Below are 25550 nucleotides of genomic sequence, written 5' to 3'. Positions count from 1 at the left end.
TTCACTTTGGCCAATGATTTATACACATATTCACCGCAACCTGACACCTGTAATGTAGACCACGCGTTGTGAGAGCTGAGGCTGCATACAAACACCGGACAGTAGGGTGTAAACACACCGGTGTAAAAGTAATCTATTGTGTGTATCAATTAGAAACTATTATAGAACAATAAAATTAGATTTCATGTTGTTTTTGCCTCGCCTTTCCATTGTCGTCACTTCCTCCTCCGTGCAGTCTTCCGGCCGTCGCGCGCATGCACAGGCCTCTTTACAACTCGGCAGGCAAAGATGGCGGATGCACAAGTATGTTCAGGAAAACGGCGTGGTGAATTTAAATCGACATTTTCGTGATTTAAAATACACATTAGCCGGTTTTTCTGAAGTATATATTATTGTATGTTGCTTATGTGTCCTCATGAGCCATTTCGAGCCATATTTCCTCACATTTCTGAACTATTTGTTATTGCCGATATGATACCCTCGTGTAGCGTTTAGCTAGCCTGAATGCTAATTCATCTAGCTTAGCCTGCTGCTAGTTAGCTTCTTTATTAACGATGCTTTACGTGCATTATACTGTCAGTGGTAGCGATTTCAATGTAAACACGTGCCATACAGTTTTTGTGATTATTCGTTCTATAAGCTACATAATGTCTCAGTCTTTAATGAGGAAGTCTGCGCTGGATTGGTTAGCCGCGCCGGCGCTTCCTAGCAGCTTCTCCCAATTCAGAAAGATGAACGTACTGTATGTTACAAGATTAACTTGTGTGTATTTTTTTTCACCAGACCGAGAGGGCTTATCAGAAACAGCCCACCATCTTCCAGAACAAGAAGCGTGTTCTGGTCACTGATGGTGGAAAGGAGGGCAAGGAAAAGCTCCCCCGTTACCACAAGAGTGTCGGGCTGGGCTTCAAAACCCCAAGAGAGGTAACTACTCGAGTCTTAAATTCTATATCTGAAGGCTCACTCGTAAGCTGCACATGATGTTTTTTCTCACGATGGTCTTCCAAGCCTGTAGGGTTCTGACGACAATGCCTTTTGGCAACACTGATGCAGTCAAAAAGTGTTTATGAGCAGGATTTTAACACTGCTGTGTTGAGCCAATAATAAACTAATTATTCTCTCTTTGATTTCTCCAGGCTATTGATGGCACTTACATTGACAAGAAATGCCCCTTCACTGGAAATGTCTCCATCCGTGGCCGTATCCTGTCTGGTCAGTTTAATATAACATGATAGATTTAAACAGTGGCAATGGCAGTGTGTCACTGTGCAAGTTCAAGTGGTTTATCTGTGGTACTGTAACTATTTATACCTTAGTTTTGCTTTAACTAAAAGGCACTCAAGCCAGAACAAGCTTACCAGTAGCTACATATTGACTTGCTTTTACTTGTCACTGTTCTGCAAATGATGCTTTTTCTCACGATGGTCTTCCAAACCGTTTGGGTTCTGACGACAATGCCTAATGGCAACACTGATGTAGTCTAGTGACAAAAGCAAAAATCTCCCGGTGCCTTTACCCGTTTAAAAGGTTTAACTACGTTTTAAAACCTGTTATCACCAACTCTTGTTCTTTTGTCTCCCATACAGGTGTGGTGACCAAAATGAAGATGCAGAGAACCATCGTTATCAGGCGCGACTACCTGCATTACATCCGCAAGTACAACCGCTTTGAGAAGAGGCACAAGAACCTCTCTGTTCATCTGTCACCCTGCTTCAGGTATCACATTGCTCACATGCTGATATGTCAGCACTCAACTCATAGTAGATGTTAGAAATGTGTGTTCTGGAACAAAGTTTATTTATTTTAGGTTATTGAACAGTGATCTCAGCACTTTAGCACCAGTCTGTTTTTTTTAAAAAAAGATTGTGCCAAAAAGTGTCTTAATTTGCTGCAAATGATGCTTTTTCTCACGATGGTCTTCCAAGCTCAGGAAGCTCTGACGACACTGCCTTTGGCAAAAACTGATGCAGCTTGGTTTTATACCAGATGTTGCTTGTATTGATGTATTTTAACAGGTACTCAACTTGTACTAACTGCTCCATATTGTGTTTTTCTGCAGAGACGTCACAGTTGGAGACATTGTGACTGTCGGAGAGTGCCGGCCACTTAGCAAGACTGTGAGGTTTAACGTCCTCAAAGTGACAAAGGCTGCTGGAGCCAAGAAGCAGTTCCAGAAGTTTTAGGTGTGACTTTGAACAGAATGAACTGTTTCACTGTCCAATAAAGAAAACCTTGTTTAAATGGCCTTTTCTGCTCTTTGTCTTTCTCAGTCAGATTTTCTAAATGTTGGTTTTGGAATTTTCCATTGGAGCAAAATAAACCTGTCACCAGTTTGTACCCGATAAGCTGTTGGACTTGTCCATGATAAATTCTAAATGATTCCAGCATCACTTCTGAAGCAACTACCTTACATTGAATGAGGTGGGAATAAGCAATAGGCCCTTTACCTCCGAATTACATCAGACTGAATCTTTCTAGCTGACAAAACTTATGCAGTAGATTTTCCCTAATCCCCACCTGTGTTGTAGCTGTGACCTGTTGGATCACTCCTGAAACTGAAGTGTAGTTGAATAGAGATGTTACACACACCTTTTTAGCTGGCATCCCTACCCATGCAATAATAAATGAACATTTCCCCACACCTACAATATACACGTATACTTGTAGTTCTGTAATACATCTAATAAGTTCTTCCTATGATATATTCACTTTTGTACAGTATGTTATGTACTTACATCAGTGTGAGCAGCACATTCTGACAGGCCTGTTCTGTAGCAGAGTCATTTGGAAATAAGAGGAGTCAGATGTGACCTGTCCAGGTTTTACCCCACCTCTTACCCGTAGATTTGGGATAGACTCCATCCCCCTGTGACCTTGCACTGCAGGACAAAGCGGGTTCAGATGATGAATGGATGGGTGAGGTGTGTATGTGTATGTAGAGTTTTTCTGCAGAACGCTACACATTAATGTTTGGTGGTAGAGGCTAATGGTGAACAATGAGTCTAACGAACCACATCATGGCATACTTATGCTATTATTTTAGTGTGTAGCAGTGCCCCCCAGTGGTTGATCGACCATATACATTTTTCTGATGTGTGGCCAGCAGGGGGCAACAGATAGCTGTTTTATGTTGCAGCACATCCACTGTGCAAGAATACAGGAGCCACCAGTCTGCATTTGTGTGCACTCATTAATGAGTGAAATAATAAACAAATAACTTTCCAAATATGATGAATGATGAATCTACAGGATGGGGGATAGAAATCTGAGGAATCTATTCTGAAATCCACCTTCTGCATTTACTTTATATCACCAGCAGAAACTCTGAAGTAGTTTAAATGTCTGCTATCCTTAAAATTTGTCAGATAAGTGTGACTATACAAATTGACACTCTCATGGTGCTTTAGTCATAATATGACCTCCTTCTCTTGTAGAATACTCAGTAGCATCTGTGATCCAGATAAACACACGCAAACACAACAAGCGTGGATCTCAGTGTATTCATGGCCCTGTCTGTGTATCAGCTGATTCATTTGCATGCGTCCCTATTTCTGCTTGAGAAGATGACATCTTTTCTGTATGGGAATCAGTCAGGGCCACCTCCCCCCACCCTCCGCCGTCTGTCTTCTGAGTACCATGGCAGGGCTATTAACATAATGATGCAGTGGATGTTTTTTCCCCAATGCATCAGTGAATGTGGACCATATGGTGATGACGAGAAGAGGAGAAAGTGGTTAATGTGAGCTCAGCCGTGTAAGTAGGCCTGTCAGTTAATGATTAGCAGAGTGAGCAGCTGTTCTTCTGAAGGCTTGCTATGGAAAAGATAAATATTTTTTCTCTGTTACTTGTTGTAGTCATGTAGCTCTCTGCGCTGTTTACCAAAACATCAGTGGCCCCTAGTTTCAGACCACAAATTGTCTTCTCTCCCTTTGTGTACTGGGGCTTTCCCAGCTTCTTCACTCCACATTGCTGACTCTACAGGAGGGTGGGAGGGCCTCAGGATGTTCTCTGAATAACAGGCCCTCTGACCAGCAGACACCCCAGGGAGCATGACGGCCCAGCAGGCCACCCAGCCCACATCAGTACATGCATGCTCCCATGGAGTGTTTGTCTGAGGGCAGAGGTCTGATCCCTTAAAAAAGGTCTGAGCACCCATAATAAACCCAAGCTGGCTGTGATGGAAGATAAAGAAAAAAAATCAAGATAAAGCATACAGTCACACAGAGCTTTAGAGGGATGAAGGCATTCATGTCACGTCATGCCCACTTAAATTCTTCCACATCTTGAAATGTGCAGTTCTCCAGGTGGTAATGCCACTCATGCTTCTGCTCCTCATTTTCCATTTGGAGGCCAAAAGGCAATGGCGGGCTGAGATTTAGTGCATCGTTTGTCACAAAGTGGCAGCCTGTGCAGACCCTGTGTGTCTGTCCGACGGTACACTGTGATGTCTGCAATCAAAGCAATGCAGCATAGTCTCCAAACATCATGATCTTCTCCTGTCTGTGCCAGCAGCCTGTTGAACTCTTATCACTTCAGTTTGCCAACACGTTTACACAGTGTCATGGAGCATGCTTGCAGTCGTACTTACTTGTGTATTTAATGGCAGGGATGTTGCCTCAGAGGGTCGACCCAGTGAGGGTAATGGCCGCTATCAAAACAGAAGGCCTTCTGTTGACCCAGCAGGAGGTTTGAGCAGGAGGGTAAGGGGGTGATGATGGTGGTGAATAGAGTCCCCATGCTGGATCTGCTTGTTCTGGGTTATTTGGAGGCTGTCAGCAGCTTCCAAACTGTTTTTTCAGCAGAAGCAGTAGCAGCAGATCTGATGGAGCGAACAGATGGAAGCCACGTAGCATGAGGAGCTGGGCTGTAACAGATAAAGCCCCTCATCCCTGCAGTCAGTTCTGCAAACAGAATAACAGACTGTAGAAATACTAGCACACTGCTCTGAAAATACTGCAAATACACAAAATAGTTACAAAAAATAAAAATAATAATAAATAAATAAAAATATTTTCTCCATTAAATAAATAAAGCGTCTTAATAAGGTGGATACTCTTAACCATATGACCTCTAAATCTGCCTCTATAAGGGATACATATACTGTGCTGTTGCTCCAGACTTATGTGCTGCTGTGTGTGTGTGTGTGTTTTTGTTTTACCGCGAACATAATATGCAATCATTACTGCTGGGACACACAACAGAGACACAGTGGGCTCCACTATGGGTCAGCAAGGGGTCACCTTCCACATCTGGACATCTCATCAGGCCCTAACACAAAGACAGCCAATGTTGTGGAACCAAAGACAGCGTCCAACAGTTCAGACATGATATTCAGCAACATAAAAAAAACTCCAAAGTGCATGCAAGCTTATTAAATATGGGTTAGGATGGCCTACAGGTGGGAGTCAGTGAAAGTGGATATGGTGAATAATGAGCATATCGTGATCTATGACTTTAAGGTCAGAGGTTATGGTCACAGTTATCAGTGTCTGATATCTACAACAGCACCCTGAGCTGCTTAACTGATTTTAAGTGTTTGAACAGATGTGGCTGCCGCTCTGTATTGCACATGGCTGCAGAGGCGTCTGTATATGAGTGATTATGTTAACTGAACAGCAGATAGATCATTATGACTGAATCCATTACAAATCCTTGATTGATCGCCGCTCACCTGGCCGACACGGTAAAGCTTAGATCCACCTCTTAGGTTTTGCACGACAGCTCTTAATTCAATATTCTCATGTTCGGCCGTGTCCATTCCCTCTCTGTCACACAGACTGAGTGTCAGACATGTGTGGGTATCTCCGATTTTACACCGTGCCGTCAGATCAAAGTCGGGGTGGGTCACAGGACAGGGTGTTGTGTGCAGCGGTGCTCCTGGGTCATGTGTGAACCATCCAGCATGGCTGTCATCAGAGCATCCCTGGGGTGTACTCCTGCTGAGTGATGGTCTCACACTGGAGCCCTGAATCCTACAATCCTCCAGAAAACAGGCAGAATCTGGGCCACATATCTGACAAGTGCCCTGCAGCAGCATTATTGTTAATAAATACACAAAAATAACTACAATGGCTACACAAATACCGAGAGTTTCATCTTTGTTGTGTTGCATTCTTTGAGTTTCTGTAACAAAAGAACTGTAGAGTGTTCTCTATGTTAGCATAAAAGGTAACAGGAGAAACTCAAAGCAACGCCCCGCAGCAACAGTTTGTGCTGCTATTGAGTGGTTCCTGTGCAGCAAAAGGAATTCACCCTGGCAGATGGCGGGGGGCCCGAGGCCCCTGAGGCCCCTAAGGCAATGCTACACCCTGGGACCCGGACACCTAATCGTGCCCCGCTGAGGCTCTCACCTGCTGCTCCACCGCTCACAATGTTATCTCATCTCCCTGGCCTATTGTGGCTTCCATCGGTGATAATGACAGTTAAGAGACCCACGCAGCGCCGGAGCAGGAGCTCGCTTCTCCCTGGAGAGGGGCAGGATCATGGGAAAACTCGAGTAATCGATCTCTCCATCTTGTTTCCTCCGGTGGATCTTCTTTCTTATCTGTTATAGCACAGATTGCTTTGATTGTCAGGGACTGCTCTTGGAGCTGTGTGTGTCATCATCAGTTTTAATCATGAAGTGTGGTTTGTCACATGTAAATAGGATGAAGTTTGTAAGACCTAATTCACACAGCCTTCTTCAGCAAACCAGAATGATGAGGGATCCTTTTAATTTTCACTCATCTTCCCTGAGAAAACACACCATTGAGTTTGTGTGTGACCTCGGTTCCCACCACCTCAAACAGATACCGGCCCAGTTTACTCTGTGCTTTGCTGAGTCCTAATTAGACTTTCATTGGCTCATCCTGAATGTGCTACTCCTGGGTAAAATAGATGCCACTATGGATGGGAACGTGACCTCCTGGGTCAAGAACAACAAAAAGGATATTTGTAATGTAAGAGTGTAGCATTCTACATTTTGTCAAAAGATGAACCACTTACATTTTTTGAGCAAGTGGACCCTCAGAGTAAAACCAAGAGGATCGAGGAAAGGAACAGTTCCATTTCAAACAGGAAGAAACCTTTAATAGATCCAGGTTAGTAGTTAGTTGGGCAAAAAAAGGGAATCAGATTCAGTATAAAGCATTCAGTGTATATATAAGACACACAAGACCAGCACATATGTATACAGAGAAATAGGCCTATGGAACATTTCCCTGTGCAATGAAAGTCTTACTTTGCTGCTCACATTGAATTTCCATAAAGGTTTAAGGTCCCAACAAAAAAATAGAATAATTTACAAAGACAGCCATTTGAAGAGCATGCAAATAAGTACACATACAAATATAAACTATGGAAGTAAGTGGAGCTATACACATATAAATGTGTACGTGTGCTACATCAGCTGTTGTGCAAATTGTGCAGTTATTGGATATTAAGGTACATTGATGAAAAATAAATAAATAACATTGCTGTTACTGTGTCACTGCATGTAAACAGTCAGTGTGTGTGGGGTACAGTCCATTGTGTGTCTAAGGTGTAAAACGCTAATTTGAAACACTGTGTATGTATGTTGTCAGTTTCTAAGTAACATCACGAAAGCCAGAACAGGAATATTTTTTTTATATATATATACCTCATACTGCCACTGTGGACAGTGTAGGGGGTGCATAATGCAGGGAAGATAAAAATAAAATGGGGTCCAACAACAAGATTCAGCACTCAAAGTAACATTTTAAAGGAACTTAGTGGAATAATGATTATAATCAGTGCTTATGTGCCATAAGCTGAGTAGAGAGTTATGCATAATAAGTTTGGAACTGTGAAAAATAAAAAGTAGGCATAGATCAGAAACACACACAAGGGTCACAGATTACACAGCTGAGCATGCACAAAGGCATTGTGGTCACGTATACATATTTTATTTCCTGTCCTGTAAACACTAAAGGGTGCTGCCTTCATAACCATGTGGGGGTTATACTGTATGTCCTGACATCCTCAAATGGGGCCTGTACCTGCACACACAAAAGGAAGGAAGTAAAGGGCGTTTCACAATGATCTGTTTCATTACTAGTTTCTATATGAAGAGAGAGAAAAAAAGAGTATCTTCTTGCTTCAGTAAATTACAGCTGAGGAGAGGACAAAAGAGATCAAATGGAACGAGCACACCCAATCACTGTCTGAATGACTTGGACTGTGTGTCCTTTGTAGACAGTCAATAAGCACAAAAGAGGATATAACGATTTTTTTTAGGTCTCAGAGAATACAAACAGAAGCAGCAAGGTTTTTTCTCTCATGGGATCTCCTACGGATTAGTCATTAATGCTCATATAGCACCAGTTTTTCAGCACCAGATCTCCAAAAATGTAAATACAAGAATATGAGAGGACTAAATGGTGCCTTTGTGTGGAAAATGAAAATGAGCTTTTCCAGAGTGCATGACCTCCGTGTCCTCAGTCGTGACCCCGGCTGACATACAGCCAGACAAAAATTTTTGAAACAGTACCTCCCTCCCTGAAAAACAAGAGAAGCTGAAGTGACACAGCTGATAACCCTGTGCCATTGTGCGTGTGGCTGCCAGAACATCTCTGTTTCACCCCAGTGTGTAAAACACGATGGAGATAAGAGCAGATCCCAAACATTCCCCAAAAGAAAAAAAAAACAAAGCTGACATTTTTTTGTCCCTGCTAAAGCAAACAGCAAATCTCCTTATCTTAAGATAGATTGCATCAGTAAGACCACCAAAATTCAAAGAGAGGAAACTATGTTTTGTAACTTTAGGCCTCTGGGGACTAAATGGCACTTTGAAACATATGAAAATATACTCTGTCAGAAGGGCAGAGCAGATGGACGTGTGTTTGTGTTTATAGGCTTAATAGAGCTTAAATGCTACATTAGCGCCACACATTAGCTGTATATGTTTCCACACATGCATTTTAGCCACATACATGATACTCATAATTAGATTCTGAGGCTATTCCATGCAAGGCGGCACTGATGTTGGATTGCCAGACCTAGTAAAGTTTAGCGGTCTTGTAGTGCGATACAACAGAGAAGGGAAAGGGCTTTGTCTTTGGAAAACCTAAATCTAACCAGGTTAGCTGGAATGACTGTGAGCAGGAGACATTTTTTTAACATGTATCCTCACAAATTAATGTTGAAAATAGCCATCCATTAACATTTATATGAACCTCTTTCTTTACATGAGAAAAAAAGCCCTTATTACATCCTCCAGACATGACACAGGGTTCTGTTTATGCTATCGAAATGACATATGGATTACAGGAAGTGATTAGATGATGAGCCACAGGAGTGTCACCCACACAGCTGAGAAACAGCCAAAGAATCTCCACAGAGAGGTCTGATTTAAACAATGACCCTGACCACATATTTTCAAATATATAGTTCTTTTATAGTTCCTACTAATGATGTCACACACCATAAGGCACTTTATGACATTCAACATATCCAACAAACAGCAGCAGAGTGTTACAGAGACACATATCTGAAGACTGCCGGTGAGGGAGGCTCTCCTGTCACAATCAGTTGTAATCAGCTTCCATTAGTAGAATGGGCAGCTACTTACTTACTACTAACTTTCTTACAGAAAAAAGAAAGTGAAAAATCTTTTTCAATTCAACTCTGACATATGATTCATACTGCGTTTACCAAAATAAAACAAAATGTGATCTTTTTTATTCAAGAGCCAATACGTTGGGAACCTGTTGCAATTGTAGCAAAAAAATGGCAACCTGGAAAAGAGAATGGTCTTCCTCATAAATTGTGTTTAATGTTATGAATTTGTTTGTTTTTTTAAGATGATCTATACCTAACCCTTCACTCTGTTTCTACCAGTAGATGCCAAATCCAAGCACGATTTAAAGTGAAACTTAACCACAGACAAAAAAAAAAACACAACAGCTGGTGGTGTTAGGGGGCTTGAACCCTGGACTCCTGAGTAGAAGTCATTGCACATAACCCCCCCACCACCTCTCATCTACATCTTTTGTCTTTTGTGAATGACATCATACTATACAATGTGCTCCGTGTTAGCATAAATCTAACCATGTGTCCTATCTGGTTGCATTTATTATCAAACCAAATGTGGCTTTTGTAATGGTTGCATGAGACGTTATTAGAAGTCATTCAATAAATAAGTGTAATGTAAAAACAGATTAAGGAACAATCAGCTGCTACAGCAAGGAGTCAGTGCACTAAATAGAAAGGTTTGCAGTAGCATTAGCACTTTTGTATGAGGAGAATTAGAGCATCCCACCCAACAATTGAGCACTAAAGTTAGGTTTCAGTAACAACAAGGCCAACCAACTGTCCACATTCGATGTAACTGAGCAGTAATGATACACACATGGAAAAAAAAAATCAAAGCTGCTCTGCATCCTTTCGAGGTGGCCCCAACATAAACAGTGATCTGTTGAGCAGCAGAGTAAACTTCCTCTGCCTGCACTGGTGCACACACTTCCTGAGGGGATTGAATGATGCATAGGACTGAACCCCATGCTGGAAGCGTTTGACTCCACAGACAAATGAGCCAACCAGGCAAATGTGGGTTTTGTCTTCATGTAGCATGTAATCTATGTAAATCCTTGTTTGTTGTAAAGGTTTGCAACACACACAGTCATGGGTCATAGATGAGGATTTTCAGGCCAAACATTCACTGTGAGAGTCTTAATGTTAGAATTTAGGCAGACAACATGACATCTAGCAAATCTTATCATAATTCCATTATGACTGTTTTTCTGCTTTCTGTTTGTGACTTTTAATCTGTCCCGTCCTTTCTGTTTGCTTAATTTAAGGCACAATCTTATTTCCCACAATGCCCCGTGTTCAGACGACGCTCCTCTCTGAGATGATCTCAGCACTGAGATGTTTTCTGAGAAACAAGTCTGTTTATTGTTATGGAGAAGGCGGATTAACTCGATGTTTCCACCAATTCACTGTGTTCTACAGCTTATTTTTGATTTCCTGCTCCATGACTTCAGATTAATATCTCCGGTGGCAGCAGCCCAACGGCAACAAAAAAAAAAAGCCTCAACTGCACCAGGGTGCCTAACCTTAGCGCCCTGAGAAAGTGCTAGTACTAGGTCGTAGCACTGCATAATTCCAGACATGATTGGGAGAGCTGTGAATATTAGAGGCCTGGGCGCAGAGGGGAGGAGAAGGAGGAGTCCCACCCAGGGAGAGGAAACTGCACAGATGGAGGTCAAAGTTGGGTGGCTCACATCCTATTCAGTATTCGTCCTGTTATTCCAGTCTTCGCCAACACAGACAGAATCCTGATTAGGAATGATGTCTTGGGAATCATTTTTAAAAAAGCCTCTTTTTTAAAGCACACAGAGGGTTTGAGACTCAACACAAGCACTTCATGTACATAACATTGACAAAATGACACATAGGAAGCCACAAGTGTTGTTAAAAGGCAGTAACTAAGGCACGAACTCGCCATGAAGTCTTGTAAAATTACAAAGACTTTGTTCTAAATGGTCTTTTTTCATCTACAAATGATCCCAGATGCATTACAGCATTACTTGTCATGTCTTAAAAGCCTTTGAACTTCCAACTCATGTTTGTCATTTCCATATATGTTATCCCTCTGTGTTTTTGTCTCTAATGTCTGGCCTGTATTATGTTATTTCCAGGCTGAATTTGGCATCCAGAGGCTAAAGCTGGCCTATGTCCTGTTTTTCATGCTTTAAACAGGGATGGCCTCCCTGTTCTCGCATGTAAAAACATATCCGTGGACTCTTATGGACACTCTGTGCATCCATGAAATAGTTTGTTGATATTACAGGAAAAAACATTACGGCATGCTGACTACAAAGCATCACCACAATGAGGACACTTTCCCGGATATGTGATGATGTTGATGTCTCGGCAGAGGTCACGGTGAGCCGGGTCAGATGACCAAGGAAGCGGCAGTGATGACCTGGGAAATCAGAACCTTTTCCGTCCAATGCTTCAGAGACAAAGAGATGTCAGAGGACGATGACCTCTTCCTGCTAATCAGAGAGAGATTTCCAAAGAGGAAAAAGGTTCTCCTCCCTCCACCCCTGCACACGCACTGATGATGTTTCCATGTTTGTGTTGGCACGTGGAGGTCTGAAGGTACCTGTATCCTTTTTGGCGTAAGATAGGGACACCGAGACTTATCTTCTGGCTCTGTATGGAAAAGAGGAAGTCCAGAGGTCTTGTGCTGTTTTATTCATTTAGGCTTAAGTAATCACTAAGCTTCCTCTCTATGGAGCCAAATCAGGGTCACAAGTTTTGTTCACTTGAAATAATAAAATTAATTCACTAAAACTTAGTAAGATTTTTTTTAGTTCAAATCATTTTTTGAATCAACTTTGAAATTCTTTTGAATAAATTGTTTATTTTCAGGTTTCATTTCAGTATATATTTTCATATATTTTATTTTCAGATTTTTAGTTTTCAGATTCAAACCTTAATTTTTTACAGTTTCACATCTTATTTCTTCAGGTTCAAATCTTTTTTTCACTTTCGCCTCTCCTTTTTTTACCTTTGAGGTTTTGGCCCCAGTTTTGCAGGGGGTGGGACATGGGTGTGGACTGCTGAGTGACAGCATGACATTGAATGCTGAGGCAGAGCCCGCTCTGGGCTGAGGCCTTAGCTCGGCCATGGTGCCTTCAGGGAACATTGGACATGCGATTAGTTAAACTCAACACGCGCTATCTATCATATTGACGTGACCGGCTGCAAAACACTGACACCAGGCAAAGTGATAGACAGTGTCTGGTCATTATAAGATCACAGAGCTGTGGAGAGAATATCACAATTACATAATGTACAGTAATTACAGCAAGCCATAAAGAGTGCACTAGTGAAGCTTAACAATAACAGCAGCAGCTCATATGACAGAAGACGCTGCTCTGCTCTCCTTCAGCAGAGCTGAGGACGCAGCTACAACAACAACAAAGAACAACGTAGCATGCTGAGCAGCACTGTCGTGACAACAAGTATCCACATCATGTTTGTTTGCTTACCGATCAAACAGAAACTCTGAGAAACTGATTAATGGAATAAAGCCTGCATTAAAATGCAGAAAGCTGCCGACCAGAGCCTGTTAGCCTCATGTTAGCACTTAGCCTGGTGATAGCTGCCAGCATCACTCCGCTCTTCTCCTACTGGCAAAAGATTCAGCTCAACAAGTAACTGAATGCTGGTTAAACTGGCTATGCAGTGATGAAAAATCATCAAATATTGTAAAAACAATCTTCATCACTTTGTAGCCGCTTCTGCTCCCTCATTCGTTGTCAGTGGTGAAGTCGTACCGATAACCACTCACATCTTTCTGCATCAATCCTTTTGCTGGTGGTGGCTTTTCCCACTCACTGGTAATTTCTCTGCCATATTCCGGTGTTTTCACCAGTCGTAGTCTTGCTGTACAACTCAGCATTGATGCTCACTGAGTGCACGTACTTCTCTGGTGCGCGCAGAGCAGGAAGACAGTGACAAACCTGCCGAATCGGCTGGTTTGCCACCTGGTGGCCTGTAAGGATCAGCTCAGCCGAGTTTCTTACAGGGTCCACCAGGAGGACTGCATGATGTTCTTAGCGTCTTATCACTTCCACAAATTATTAATATTCTCTCTTTTGATGCAACACTGTCTACAACTTTGCCTGGTGTCAGTGTTTAATTATTTGGTCATGTTTGGCAATTTGTGACCCTGCTACAAAACTTTTCACGCCTTGCATACTTTATCCAATCCAGCTGAAATTCACTGAGTCCACTCAGGACACCATAGGAAATAGACACATTACAAAACTCAAAAGTGCAGTACCACCAACATACTTCATGCAATGTGGACAAAATCTTACAGTACTGCTATGGACCCGAGTCTGAACAGATATATATGCTAATAGGATAATACGGTCATAGCGCCACCTACTGGCAACAGGAACTTTGTCTTGTAAACGTGTGTTTGTTGTACATCTCTGGAAATGAGAGGAGAGGACAGCGAAGGACAGGAGAGTATAAGAGACGAGAGCATAGGAGAGAAGACAGCGTTGGCCCTGCAGATCGCAAGGTGTGCGAGGGCCCGCAATGCTGCTTGCAGCTTGAATTTGTATTTGTTTCATTAATTCTTCATTAAGTATTTTGAATGTACAATTGCTTTATTTAAATAAAAGAATGTCTAAGACATAGCTATTAAGTTTCTTGTGAGTATATGTACACTAGCAGTGGAATTTACTGCGATGCAATGGGGTGCCACCTGAAATCTTGCCTAGGGTGCCAAATTGGTTAGGGTCGGCCCTGAGCACAATGTAAACAACTGTGCATTTTGGAGCAGTTAGAATAGATGTTGTTATTTGACCAATCTAATGATGATCATAATGATATGAGACTTCTTCTTCAACAATACTTCCACAGAGCGATGACCTGGGGCATTGAGGGTTTCTTTTCAAACACTGTGCATCGGCTGAAGATGCATATCTAAGTATACTCTGACCTGTGCTTTCTTCTGAAGTCCAAGATTTGTCTAGAGCCCTGACCCACTTTTCTTTCATCCATGCCGATCATCTTGACTCTGGGCTGTGACCCTGGTAATGTTATACAAATGTCATGCGTCACAGGACTGACATCTTCTGCATAAAGAGGCAAAGCGGTTGGCCTGTGAGCATTGTGTCAGAAAAAAAAGGCCCTTTGTAGGATGGCAGAGCCCTCTGGTACATACGAGGTCATGCAGAATAAAATTTAGCTGGACTGAGAGGCAACGTTTGCTCATTTTTAAAGTGCTTCAGCTGAATGTTTCGTAATGTTTATTGTTTCCCTTCAGGCTATTTATTACTCAAATGAAGAGCAGTCTTTGAGAGGATCAAAGTTCTTCTTTGCAGATTCATCACATGACTTTTTATGGCTACTAAAACTTTGATGTTCAAGGTTAGATACTAAAAACTCTGTAAAAATATGCAATAAATCTTCTTTAACAAGCCACTGTGCTATCACGAGGTGTTCCTTTTAAGATTTTTGTCCAGCAACATGTCCAATAAGGACGCTAGAAGCAGTAGACTAGCTTTGTTCTTATTGGCCGATTAGTGCTTAATCAAAGACATTAGCAGAAAGTCACATCTTAAAGGAAATGACTCATGGTCAGGCCACAGTAAACAGTCCAAGACAACAAGCCGTTTCTTTTTATCTCTGAATAGCTTTGAAGCTCTTGCCGCAGCTGAAACTGCCCCCACACATTAAAGTTTCTTATTATAGTCACTGTTTATCGGTCAGGATTTAGTGTTGTTGTGTTGGTAGACCAGAACAAACGCAGAGAGCAGCTATAGGAATGACGCACAAACATGTTGCATGTTAACATCCTCTTGACCAGCTGTGGCCTTTAACTGCACAATATACACACTCTGTGTGTATAAGTCTGTGCATATGTGAGATTTCTTCATTCAACAGTGGCGATTTTAAATTTAATTATTGTATTAATTAGGTTTCATTATATGCTGAAATTAAATCGAATCACTGCCTCTGATTTTGAACCAGATTCATCTGCTACAGGAATCAAAATAAAAGGCCATTATTGTCAGCGATCCCACAGCCTAAAGTGCCATTTTATGTCCCAGAGAACAGACGGCTTAGTGATGCAGCAAGCTGCCATGGAAACCTTTGCTGTGTATTGTGTTGGTTGTGTCAGAGATCCGCCTCTTTTGCCCCGACCCCTTCCCTTGGTGGCGGCACACTTTCCCCGGGGGATTTCTCATACAACATCTGCCCTGTCCACCCCCCCTCTGAACCCCTCCAACCTCTCTCAATGACCCACCCACTCCAAAAGCCAGAGAGCTTCTAAACTGGCAATAAAGACCATCAACGCACACACACACCTGCTGAGAGGGTTAAAGGTCATCACCCAAGCCAGGACACACAATCATGCAGAACTGCATCCATTCTTATATATAACAGGTTTCAGTCTGCTTCAAGGCATCAATGATACACATTTATTTTTAGTAGGAGTGATTGTTGATAGCATAGAACTTTCCCTTTTTTTATTCCCTCAGGTTGTAGTGTCTGACTGTGTCATGTGACACGCTGAGACAGAAGGAGAGGGAGTTCCCACTGGTGTCTATTTGGGCTCGCTGCCTGCTGCCTCGTCAGGCCCTAAAGGAATCACCCGGCCCTCATCAATCTGCTTCCACATTCCACAATAGCTGACAAAGAGACTCCACTCTCTCTGCGGCAGATGGCTTCGCCTCAGGCTGTCCACGCCAAGCTCCCATTGTTTAGGCTCCGGGATTTGATGCTGGGACCTTTGCTCCTCCTCACAAAAGGATACTGGGGTGCAGAAGTTGAATTTCCCCTCCCTCCCCTCTCCGTCTGATATGTCATGTGTGTTTTAAGCAGCCTGCACTGCACAGTGTTGTATTAGATTTGATGTACAGTAGGTAAATAAAATGAACCAGTGGTGTTGCGATCTCACTGGATTATCTAATTCCCACAGTAATACAGGACTGCTGCACGTTGCTATCATACTAGCAGCCATGTTTTCTATTGTTATCAGCAGCAAGAGCCCAAATAAACCACGTTTACATTGCTGAGGGCACAATCACAGATATCCATTGTTTTATCATTATAAACAGTTTAGGAAAGAAAATGTTTTTTTGTAATTAAATATTATACATTTTGTGGTGAATATTCTAAACAATAATGATTATAAACTAACAACACGTCACTGTTCTCAATATGTTTTTACATCTAACCAGCACAGGCAGATTTCCACGGATCATTTCATTGAAAATAGTATGATGTTGCTATATTTTAAGATGCTTATATTAAAGGGTAGTTTAAATAGTCAAATCAAATAGTCATATATTTTCTATGGTGTCTATCTAATCTATCTAATCTAATCTTGTTTTAGTGTAAGTAGTATTGGCTTAATAGGAACTTTCCCCCCCCTGATTATTGGGTGAACTGTGCCTTTAAATTTCTGCTTACATTATCAATATAAATTTGAGTATATGAAGTATTGATACCCATAACAAAATACTGAAGTGGAGACACTTTGCTGATGACACTTATGTGGATCTAACTTTTGGTAATTGCTTAGCTTTTATTTTATTTTATTTTATATTATTTATTGAATTGTTATATTGCAACAATTATTGTATGATGTTTCATTTTCACACTGATTGTAGATTTACAACAGTCTATGCATTACAATCCACTTCTAACTGAGCTATTAGTAGTATTGATCCTTTGGAGAGCAATCAATGCTCCTAATTTGAAGTCAGTATGAAAAAAAGTCCAGTTGTAGTTTTACAGCCTGATAAAATGACCCAGCAGATCTCTGTGGGATAAAGGTGCAGTTTGGTTATAGACCCTGTAACAATTTTACTGCCTGTTCTTTGTAGCCTTTTCTTCCTGAAAGTGGAGGGAAGTGAAGACTCCTTTATGGTGGGGTGGTGGGGTGGTGGGGGGGGATTTCTTGTACAAGCTCACCGAAAGCTCACAGCAATGACTGACTCCATTCAGCAATTAACATAAAGCTGCTTCTCCATTAGAAGGCATGCAGCCCTGACTGCCCGGGCTTTTGTGAGGGAGCTGACTAGGTTTAACACATCTGTTGTCTTCCATGTCTAAGCAACCCACAGACAGGTCCGTCCACAGTGATCCTTTTATTCGGCCCTGAAAGGGGCCTATAGGGGCTCCTGATGGATGGCCTTGGTTCCAATGAAAATGGAAAGCAGGATAATGGGAAGAATGGGGAGCCAATACTCCAGCATAACCCCCCCACCCTCCAACTCCGAGCTCCAAAACATCCTTTTAAAAGGCTTCTCTTAAACAGGCTGATGCTGAGCCTAATCACGTTAAAGAGAGAAAACATGTCGAGGCAAGTTTTATTTACTGCTAAGACAAGTGTTCAATTCAAATGTAACACAAATACAAGTACTCTTGACACATCATTGGAAGCTATAGTGGTGGTGACAGTAATTCTCTAGTTTTGATTTTTGCATTGTTTCTGATTCAACATTGTCTCTTTTTACACATCCAGCAGTAGCACGATCATTCAGCTGGAGGTCACATAATGAACTTTTTAGTTTTTGGTCTCCTCCACCATTTTCCGAGGACAATTTCTGACTCTGTAGCTCTGAAATGTTAGACTATGTTCTCTAGCTGTCTACTGTATAACGATTAGAGCTTTGCCTGCTACAAAATTAACTAAATAATATACTGAAATATTTAAATGTGTTTAAATTTGAAAATATTTTTTCTTTCATATTCTAGACGCGTGGATGTACTGGTAATGTAACTAAGGATTAGGTACATGGAGTGTATTAATGGGAGTGGGGGGGGGGGGGGGGGGGTCAGAAGGGTCAGAGGATGTTTACTGCAGTGCTTCAGCATCAGTGATCAGGACAGTACAGAGATGGATAGACAATAGACAAAACAATGTCCTATTTAAAGATGTCTCACCGCTATTTATAAACGTAAATGTAGAGGCCAGAGGACGGATGTATCTCAAGAGTCTCACTCTACCTATATCATGAAATAAGGGGCCCAAATGAATTGGATTTTATGTCATTTATCAGGTCTGCCTTGTGTGTGTTGAGCTTAATGACTTGTCTAATGCTGTTATCGGGGTAAAAGGATCTCACCAGTTTATCACAGTAAGCTCTTATTGTGACATCTGTAAGAGGCCCACTAGAGTTACATCAGTTACAACAGGGACTTGTCACAGCAGAGCATGAAGCAGCTGATGGTATCTTCCATGGTTAGTGGTTGTTTGTTAAAAGCGTGACAGGCAGGGCTTCTTCATTTTTAGACTTTCCTGAAGGTATCCTGCGCGTCGTTCCTGTTAGTCCCTCATCATTGTCTATCTGCCTCTGAGATCCCCTTTTAAATCAAAATAGACACTTGTGGCCCTGCACAATGGGTCGCATTGTTTCCCCCGTGAAAGGAGAGCATGTGCTTTGCTAATGCCGCACTTGCAGCAGCCAACCTCCGGGACAACTTCTACATTCAGCCTTTGATTAAGGAGCACAGTTATGCTTGGATGACTTCCTCCAAGGTGCCTGGAGGTTGTGGGAAAGGGCCAGTGAGTAAGTGTGGGGGCCGCAGTGAATAGAGCACACAGGCTTTAATGATACTGGGTCCATCTCAGTCCAGCTGAGGCGGGGGTGGCTCACTGTAGATCACATGATGGATTCCTGGGGTGGACAGACAAAACTCTGTGTTAACTATGGCTGCCGACAACCCCCCCCCCCTAAAAAAATGTTCACACACACATGCTAACCATGTTAGCACTGCCATCGTATTATATATTTAGGTGTTGCACTATTATTCCTTGCAAAGTTTTTCCCTTATCACGCAGTTATTATTGCTACGTTATACAGTTATATTCATACATTTGGAAGTTTTGACCTCATTGGACTTTGGGAAAACATCATTTTCAGCATTAAAATATTAGAAATCCAAAGAACAAAAATCACAAACTTCTTTCAAAAATCTCTACATGGACATGGACAAACTCTCAGCTTTTTGCAGCAGCATCATGTATATCCACGTGGAGTCTGCTGGCTCTTAATCACAACAGATTAAAAGTGCAGGGAATGGACCAGGGGGCACTGATCCAGGGTCAGGTCTGTTTGTGCCCAGCACCTCTAAAGGGCCGCGACCACAGACAGCCCTCCTATTAACCGGCGTGATTAGCTGTGGCGCCTGTACAGAACCCTGTTAGAGCAAGGAGCGAGGGGTCGGCCGCCTTCCGAAGGAGATTAATTTAACAGTACAGACAGGGAGGGGCACCTTCTATCCGTCAACTCAAAGACTGGCAGAGACCTTCCTTCTTGATAAGGTCTTGATAAATCCTTCTGGTAAGGCAGCAGTAAAGTTCAGGGTGTTCATACATGTAATTTTTCCTGATATCCGTAACATGATCTGTTCTATCCCAGTCATGTCATGCAGCATTTGGGTCCCAAACTGTCATGTATGTCTCCCGTGGGAAATCAAAAAGGCTTCTAAGCAGCTCAGATACTACAGTTTCCCACGGATACTACAAGGGCTAAACACTGATACTCAGAGCTGAGAATCATGTCTCTGACACTATTATTCAGAATTGTGTGAAACAAGAAAGCAGTCTCTGGTTGCACAGGTTGAAAATGTCTTTTAAATGACTACATCATTTACATTTTCTGTTTAAAAAGTGTGTGCTAAAACTCTTTTTTCATGAGCCCCTGACAGTAGAACAAGGCCTCTGCTAATCCATTTAATATGAGAGGATCAGCCCAGTTGGACCCAGGACAAGAGATAAACCGCTGCCCTGTGGGATGGAAGCTGCTCTCCTTTCCCTGGCTGGAACTGAACCAAGTCTGGTGCCAGGGATTAATCTCGGTGACAAACAGAACAGATTCCCTCATCTGACCAGGATGGACAGTCTGGCAGGAAGGTGTGTGTGTGTTTGTGCAGGATTCCCTGACAGGTGGCTTGTTCAATGGATGCCATGTGGCTACCCCTGCTTGGCCTTATTAAGCTTCATCCTTTAATACTGAATAGTCTGGCTGTCATTTAATACTAGTTCTCTGATATTAATAACAATCATCAGATCAGGGACATAAATGAGCTTACAAAGCTGGAAACTGATAAGAGATCACAGCAAAAATTAAAACCCTGGGACGTATAATGATGTTAATATACTGTGTGTGTTTGGCTTTAAAGGTCAACATTGTAGTTCGGATTTGTTTATCCACATTTGGTCATGTTGAATAGGTGTTTGGAACTATTTTTTGGATAGGACCAAAAAACGGCATGCAGAAATCACTGTAAAACAATGAATTGCTTTGAAGGATCTTTAAAGGTAGGGTAGGAGATTTCATTCTGATGCACTTTTTGTTAAATTAGTGTAACTTCTCTTTACAATCCGATAGCAACCAATTAGTTCGGCAGTTTCGCTTTAAAACGAAGAATATTAATCATCTGTGGAAGCTATAAAACGCAAAAAACATCAGCCAATCCTACGAGGCGCCCCTGCACGGATATTGGCTGGTTGTCACTCTCTTCCTGCTCTGCTCGCACCAGAGAGGTACGTGCATGATGGCCGAAGTCACAGACTGGTTGGGAGGCGTGGCTTCGGGGTGAGCTCCGAGAGAAAGGGGCATGTGTTTACTTTCAAAATCTGGCTGACTCTCAATGAGTTTTCAAAATCTCCTACCCTACCTTTAACTCACCCCTTAATCTTTTTTAACACTTTAACACTGAAACAATTTTAGTTCATTTTTTTATGCCAAATCCAACCAAGATTAAAAATATAACCATGGGCAAAAACAAAACAGCTCACAGTGTCAGGGGGACTTGAACCATGGACTTTTGAGTGACAGTCTACAACGCTGCACATATCCCCCTAACCTACTAACATGAACTTTCGTGGTTGTATCAGTCCAATGATCTGATGACGTTGGTCAATGCAATCATATGTTCTGTTAGCACAAATGTAACCATGTGTCATATCTCTGCAGATTTTTTGGGAGTTTTTTGAATGAAGGTATGCTAAAAACATGTTACTGCACTCTCTGGACTAAAAGAGTGTGGCTCAAACTAATTCATCTTGGTTTTCCCAGAGGCGTGGATCAGCTTCGTTGGGATGTACTGAGCATAATGTAAGTGTAGTCCATCATAATTTGGTGCTCCTTATAGTAGAAAAAAACTGCTTGGTGACAAATTCAGCCATGAGTTAGGTGGAATTCCTTCTTCTCTAATGTCTTCTACTGTTCTCACATTGCCAGCTCTGTAACTTCACTGCCCTCCAGTCACATCTGCTTTTCATTGTCATGGCCCCCTTAATTTGTCTGGCCTCCCTTGTTTCTGTATATCATCCTGCTCCTTGTGGAGCTCTCTCCTGGTAAACAATAAGCCGCCATGACTGAACTTTGCCACTCCACATTACAAAAACATGAACTGAATTCCACATGAGTCATAAAAACAACAAGGCTGACATGTTGTAGACTGTGAAAATGAAAGGGTTGGCTAATTATTCCTTCTGGTTGCTAATGGACTTCTGGATGCAGAGCAAACATTCATTAAAGTCATAAATAGCAACAGATGTAGAATAATGTAGTGATGATTGAGTGAATGTTTTGAAAAAGCTTGCGGGGGGGGGGGGGGGCCTTCAGGCATCTCAGAGATTTTCCTGATGGAGACTGTTTCCTTTCAGTCTGCAGGGAGATCTCGCAAAGCCCAGAGGCCCACAAAGAGAGGTAGCAGAGGCTCGGCTAACAGATTGTGTAACAGGATGCTGTGCAGTGTGAGATCCACAGGGAGCTTTTATGGCCATCACCAGTATAAATAAAAGAATAATAAAAGTCCTACTGCAGGAGCTTTTCGCAGCATTTACCACTGCTCCCCATACTCTTACTCACAGCTGGATCATGGTGTTATGGTTCTACATTAACATACATAAGGGCAGATCATTGATTTATCCACTCTCTCCTTTGGCTGAGATACTATGAACTGATAGCCAACCCTTAGTGAGTGTCCTGGCCTTCGTTTTTGTGGTGTACCCTGCACTGCATGCCGTTTGGTGGTTTTGGTTTTGTATTTTGTTGATCCTAGTCTGCTTGTTCCTCTGCCTGTGTCACATATTCCCTTTGTCTGATTGGTTGTATGTCTATCCAAGTGCATCCAGAGGGACTTTAGCCTGGTACTGTCCCCTGGATATACAACTCATATCCACAGAGATCAGACTTATTCTTTTTACAGAATAGAATAAGCAATTCGACGAGTGAACAATGTATGGCAGAGCATGTTAGCACAATATTTGCTAATATTTCCACAACAGCATTGAGACTAGAGACACTTAAGACTGAGTAATATATCTGTGGAAAAGACTGAGTAATGGTGCTTTTTGCTGAGAGAACGATCATGGTTATTCAATAAACATAAGTCTACATGTATGTTGATGAATACGGTATGATGTAAGCTTGTCACTATGTGTTAATACTATTTTATTATACAATGAATTAATGAGAGCTTTTGCAAATATGATAACATAATAATAATACTGTCAGGGGGCATCCGGACTTGAACCAGAGACCTCTCGATCTGCAGTCGAATGCTCTGCCACTGAGCTATACCCCCTCATGCACATGTGCAAAGTTTAGCAATAACAGACCTTATCCATGTTTTTATGATGAGAGACGGCACTTCCCATTGGTTCCTATTCTATTCTGTAACCACTACAGCCACAACTCTGTAGCCACTCAGATCCCCTCCTGTAAATGACACAATGTGTGTAACACCCACATAACACTCTCGGAGTGAAACCTCAGCAGTTTCCCACCCTCTGTCCTCTCTGCCTGCTGTCCCGTGAGAGTCTGATACATCAGACTACCCTGTCATTACCACAGTATCAGATCCCACAGCCCTATTCTTCCACACAGATCATATCTCTGCACCTCTTCGTGTTCCACAACATAAACCACCCCCCCTCTCTCTCTCTTTTAACACTGGGGAGACAACGTCCTTCATAATTCGGGCCATCCCATTAAAGTACATTTCTGCAGTCTGAGCAGACCAGACTAGACAAAAAGTCCTCCCCAATTTAATGTGTTGATCATTTGATGTTCCCAGAACAACCAGAGGCTGACACAAAGAGAGAATGCTGGGAAGCATTAGGCTGACGGGGTGGAAGTAGGGCAGGAGCAGGGGGTGACGAGCACTCCAAACAGTTATGCAAATAGCTTGTGTCTGCCTGGTTATGAAGAGAGGAGTGTGAAGGGAACAAATATGATTGGGGGGGGTGTTAAAATAGGACATCAGCCACCAGCTAAGAGTTTCCTGTTTTCATTGGATCTGCAGAGTTGTCTCTGTAGCAACAATGTGACTTGGCTCACAGCGCTGAGCTTCTTTATTTATCCAAGAAACATAAAGTTTATGGCTACTAATACATGGTCCAAACAACAACAGTTAGCTAACTCTCTTCTTGTTATGTCCTGTTGTAAGATGATCTTGCAATGCACTAAAGAAAAGGAAAGGATTCATTTGTCTTTTGGTCGAGCAAGGGCACGGTTAAATGATGGTTGAGAAAATTGTTTTTAAAGACATAAATCCATCTCTAGAAATGTACATTATGATGGAAACAGTTCAGTTGTTAACAGCTTTTAGAGGTCCTTAGAGCTCTTAGTGGAAAAGTAAAGCTGAGGGGTTTCCAGTGAATATCTCATTTCAGGTAACAATAAGTGGTTTTGTATAATGGAGGGATATACACAAGTAGTCTTTAACCAACAATGCAATCATCTGAGTAAGGGGGCATCCGGACTTGAACCGGAGACCTCTCGATCTGCAGTCGAATGCTCTGCCACTGAGCTATACCCCCTCTGTTTTCTATGGATTTTACCCCAAAAACACATTTGACGGTAAAATCAATTGTGCAAAAACATCACACATATGACATTATATATGCTTTGATATAATGCTGTTACATGCTTAGTGTCAGTGCTATTTCCACACCTGCACTCCTAAATGATCACTTACATATAACTGTATATCTATGTAGATATGTGTGTGTTGCTATGTATATTGATTGTGTTTATGGTATTCGTATTCGTCATATATTCTTTGGTGACATGTTTATTAATATTTATAATTATTCAATTATCTACTGCCTTTCAATCATTCGCTGATAGCCAAGAGATTCATCCCATTGCTCAACCCCAGTCAGTCTGGAATGAAGGCCCAGATTAAGAAGATTAAGGCCCAATTATGGTACTGTGTTAATGTCCTTTTAAGTAAAGAGAGGGCACACTGTATACATTATGGAGGCTCAGAAGATGAATGAAAAAGGTCCAGTGGAGTCCAAGAGCAAATGTTATTTTGATTTATAGCGTCCAATGAGCCAATCTGGGGATGCCAGCAGTTGTTATCCCAAGTATTTAAAGGCAGCTTTTTAAGCCTGACACTGGAACATAGGATTATACATGTATATGTTATGGTTATATATAAAGATTTTACCCCAAAAACACATTTGACGGTAAAAACAATTGTGCAAAAACACACATATGACATTATATATGCTTTGATATAATGCTGTTGCATGCTTAGTGTCAGTGCTATTTCCACACCTGCACTCCTAAATGATCACTTACATATAACTGTATATCTATGTAGATATGTGTGTGTTGCTATGTATATTGATTGTGTTTATGGTATTCGTATTCGTCATATATTTTTTGGTGACATGTTTATTAATATTTATAATTATTCAGTTATTTATTAGTCATTCTACTGCCTTTCCATCATACGCTGATAGCCAAGAGATTCATTGGCCTCCAATGAGCCAATCTGGGGATGCCAGCAGTTGTTATCCCAAGTATTTAAAGACAGCTTTTTAAGCCTGATACTGGAACATAGGATTATAAATGTATATGTTATGGTTAAATATAAAGACAGGGGGCATCCGGATTTGAACCGGAGACCTCTTGATCTGCAGTCAAATGCTCTACCACTGAGCTATACCCCCTTGATTTCCATAGTGAAAACTTTTGAAAGTGATGAAAACTTTGTTTTCATCTGTAACTGAAAAAGGGAACCTTTTATTGAAATCAAAG

At 41.8% G+C, this 25550-nt stretch overlaps 1 protein-coding gene and 6 non-coding genes across 7 annotated transcripts; 4 read left to right on the top strand and 3 right to left on the bottom strand.

Moving 5' to 3' along the window:
* The first annotated feature begins 160 nt into the window (after positions 1–160).
* rps11 (ribosomal protein S11) lies at positions 161–2245 on the top strand. The gene is made up of 5 exons (XM_028411749.1): positions 161–303; positions 784–924; positions 1137–1212; positions 1587–1716; positions 2060–2245. The coding sequence occupies exons 1-5, from the start codon at positions 289–291 to the stop codon at positions 2181–2183; spliced, it is 486 nt and encodes a 161-aa protein (XP_028267550.1). The 5' UTR covers positions 161–288; the 3' UTR covers positions 2184–2245.
* LOC114440652 (small nucleolar RNA SNORD35) lies at positions 973–1057 on the top strand. The gene has a single exon (XR_003671187.1). It is a non-coding gene; the product is annotated as a small nucleolar RNA SNORD35 (small nucleolar RNA).
* On the top strand, positions 1399–1483 carry LOC114440653 (small nucleolar RNA SNORD35). The gene has a single exon (XR_003671188.1). It is a non-coding gene; the product is annotated as a small nucleolar RNA SNORD35 (small nucleolar RNA).
* LOC114440654 (small nucleolar RNA SNORD35) lies at positions 1890–1974 on the top strand. The gene has a single exon (XR_003671189.1). It is a non-coding gene; the product is annotated as a small nucleolar RNA SNORD35 (small nucleolar RNA).
* A 20765-nt stretch (positions 2246–23010) lies between the features above and the next one.
* Positions 23011–23082, bottom strand: trnac-gca (transfer RNA cysteine (anticodon GCA)). The gene has a single exon. It is a non-coding gene; the product is annotated as a tRNA-Cys (tRNA).
* A 1165-nt stretch (positions 23083–24247) lies between these two features.
* On the bottom strand, positions 24248–24319 carry trnac-gca (transfer RNA cysteine (anticodon GCA)). Its single transcript has one exon. It is a non-coding gene; the product is annotated as a tRNA-Cys (tRNA).
* A 1071-nt stretch (positions 24320–25390) lies between these two features.
* trnac-gca (transfer RNA cysteine (anticodon GCA)) lies at positions 25391–25462 on the bottom strand. The gene has a single exon. It is a non-coding gene; the product is annotated as a tRNA-Cys (tRNA).
* Between the last annotated feature and the right edge of the window lie 88 nt (positions 25463–25550).

The sequence above is a fragment of the Parambassis ranga genome, chromosome 8, assembly GCF_900634625.1.
Source record: "Parambassis ranga chromosome 8, fParRan2.1, whole genome shotgun sequence".
Taxonomy (NCBI): Eukaryota; Metazoa; Chordata; class Actinopteri; family Ambassidae; genus Parambassis; species Parambassis ranga.
The sequence above is the reverse complement of the archived record's forward strand: the minus strand, read 5'-3'. Positions and strand labels throughout refer to the sequence as shown.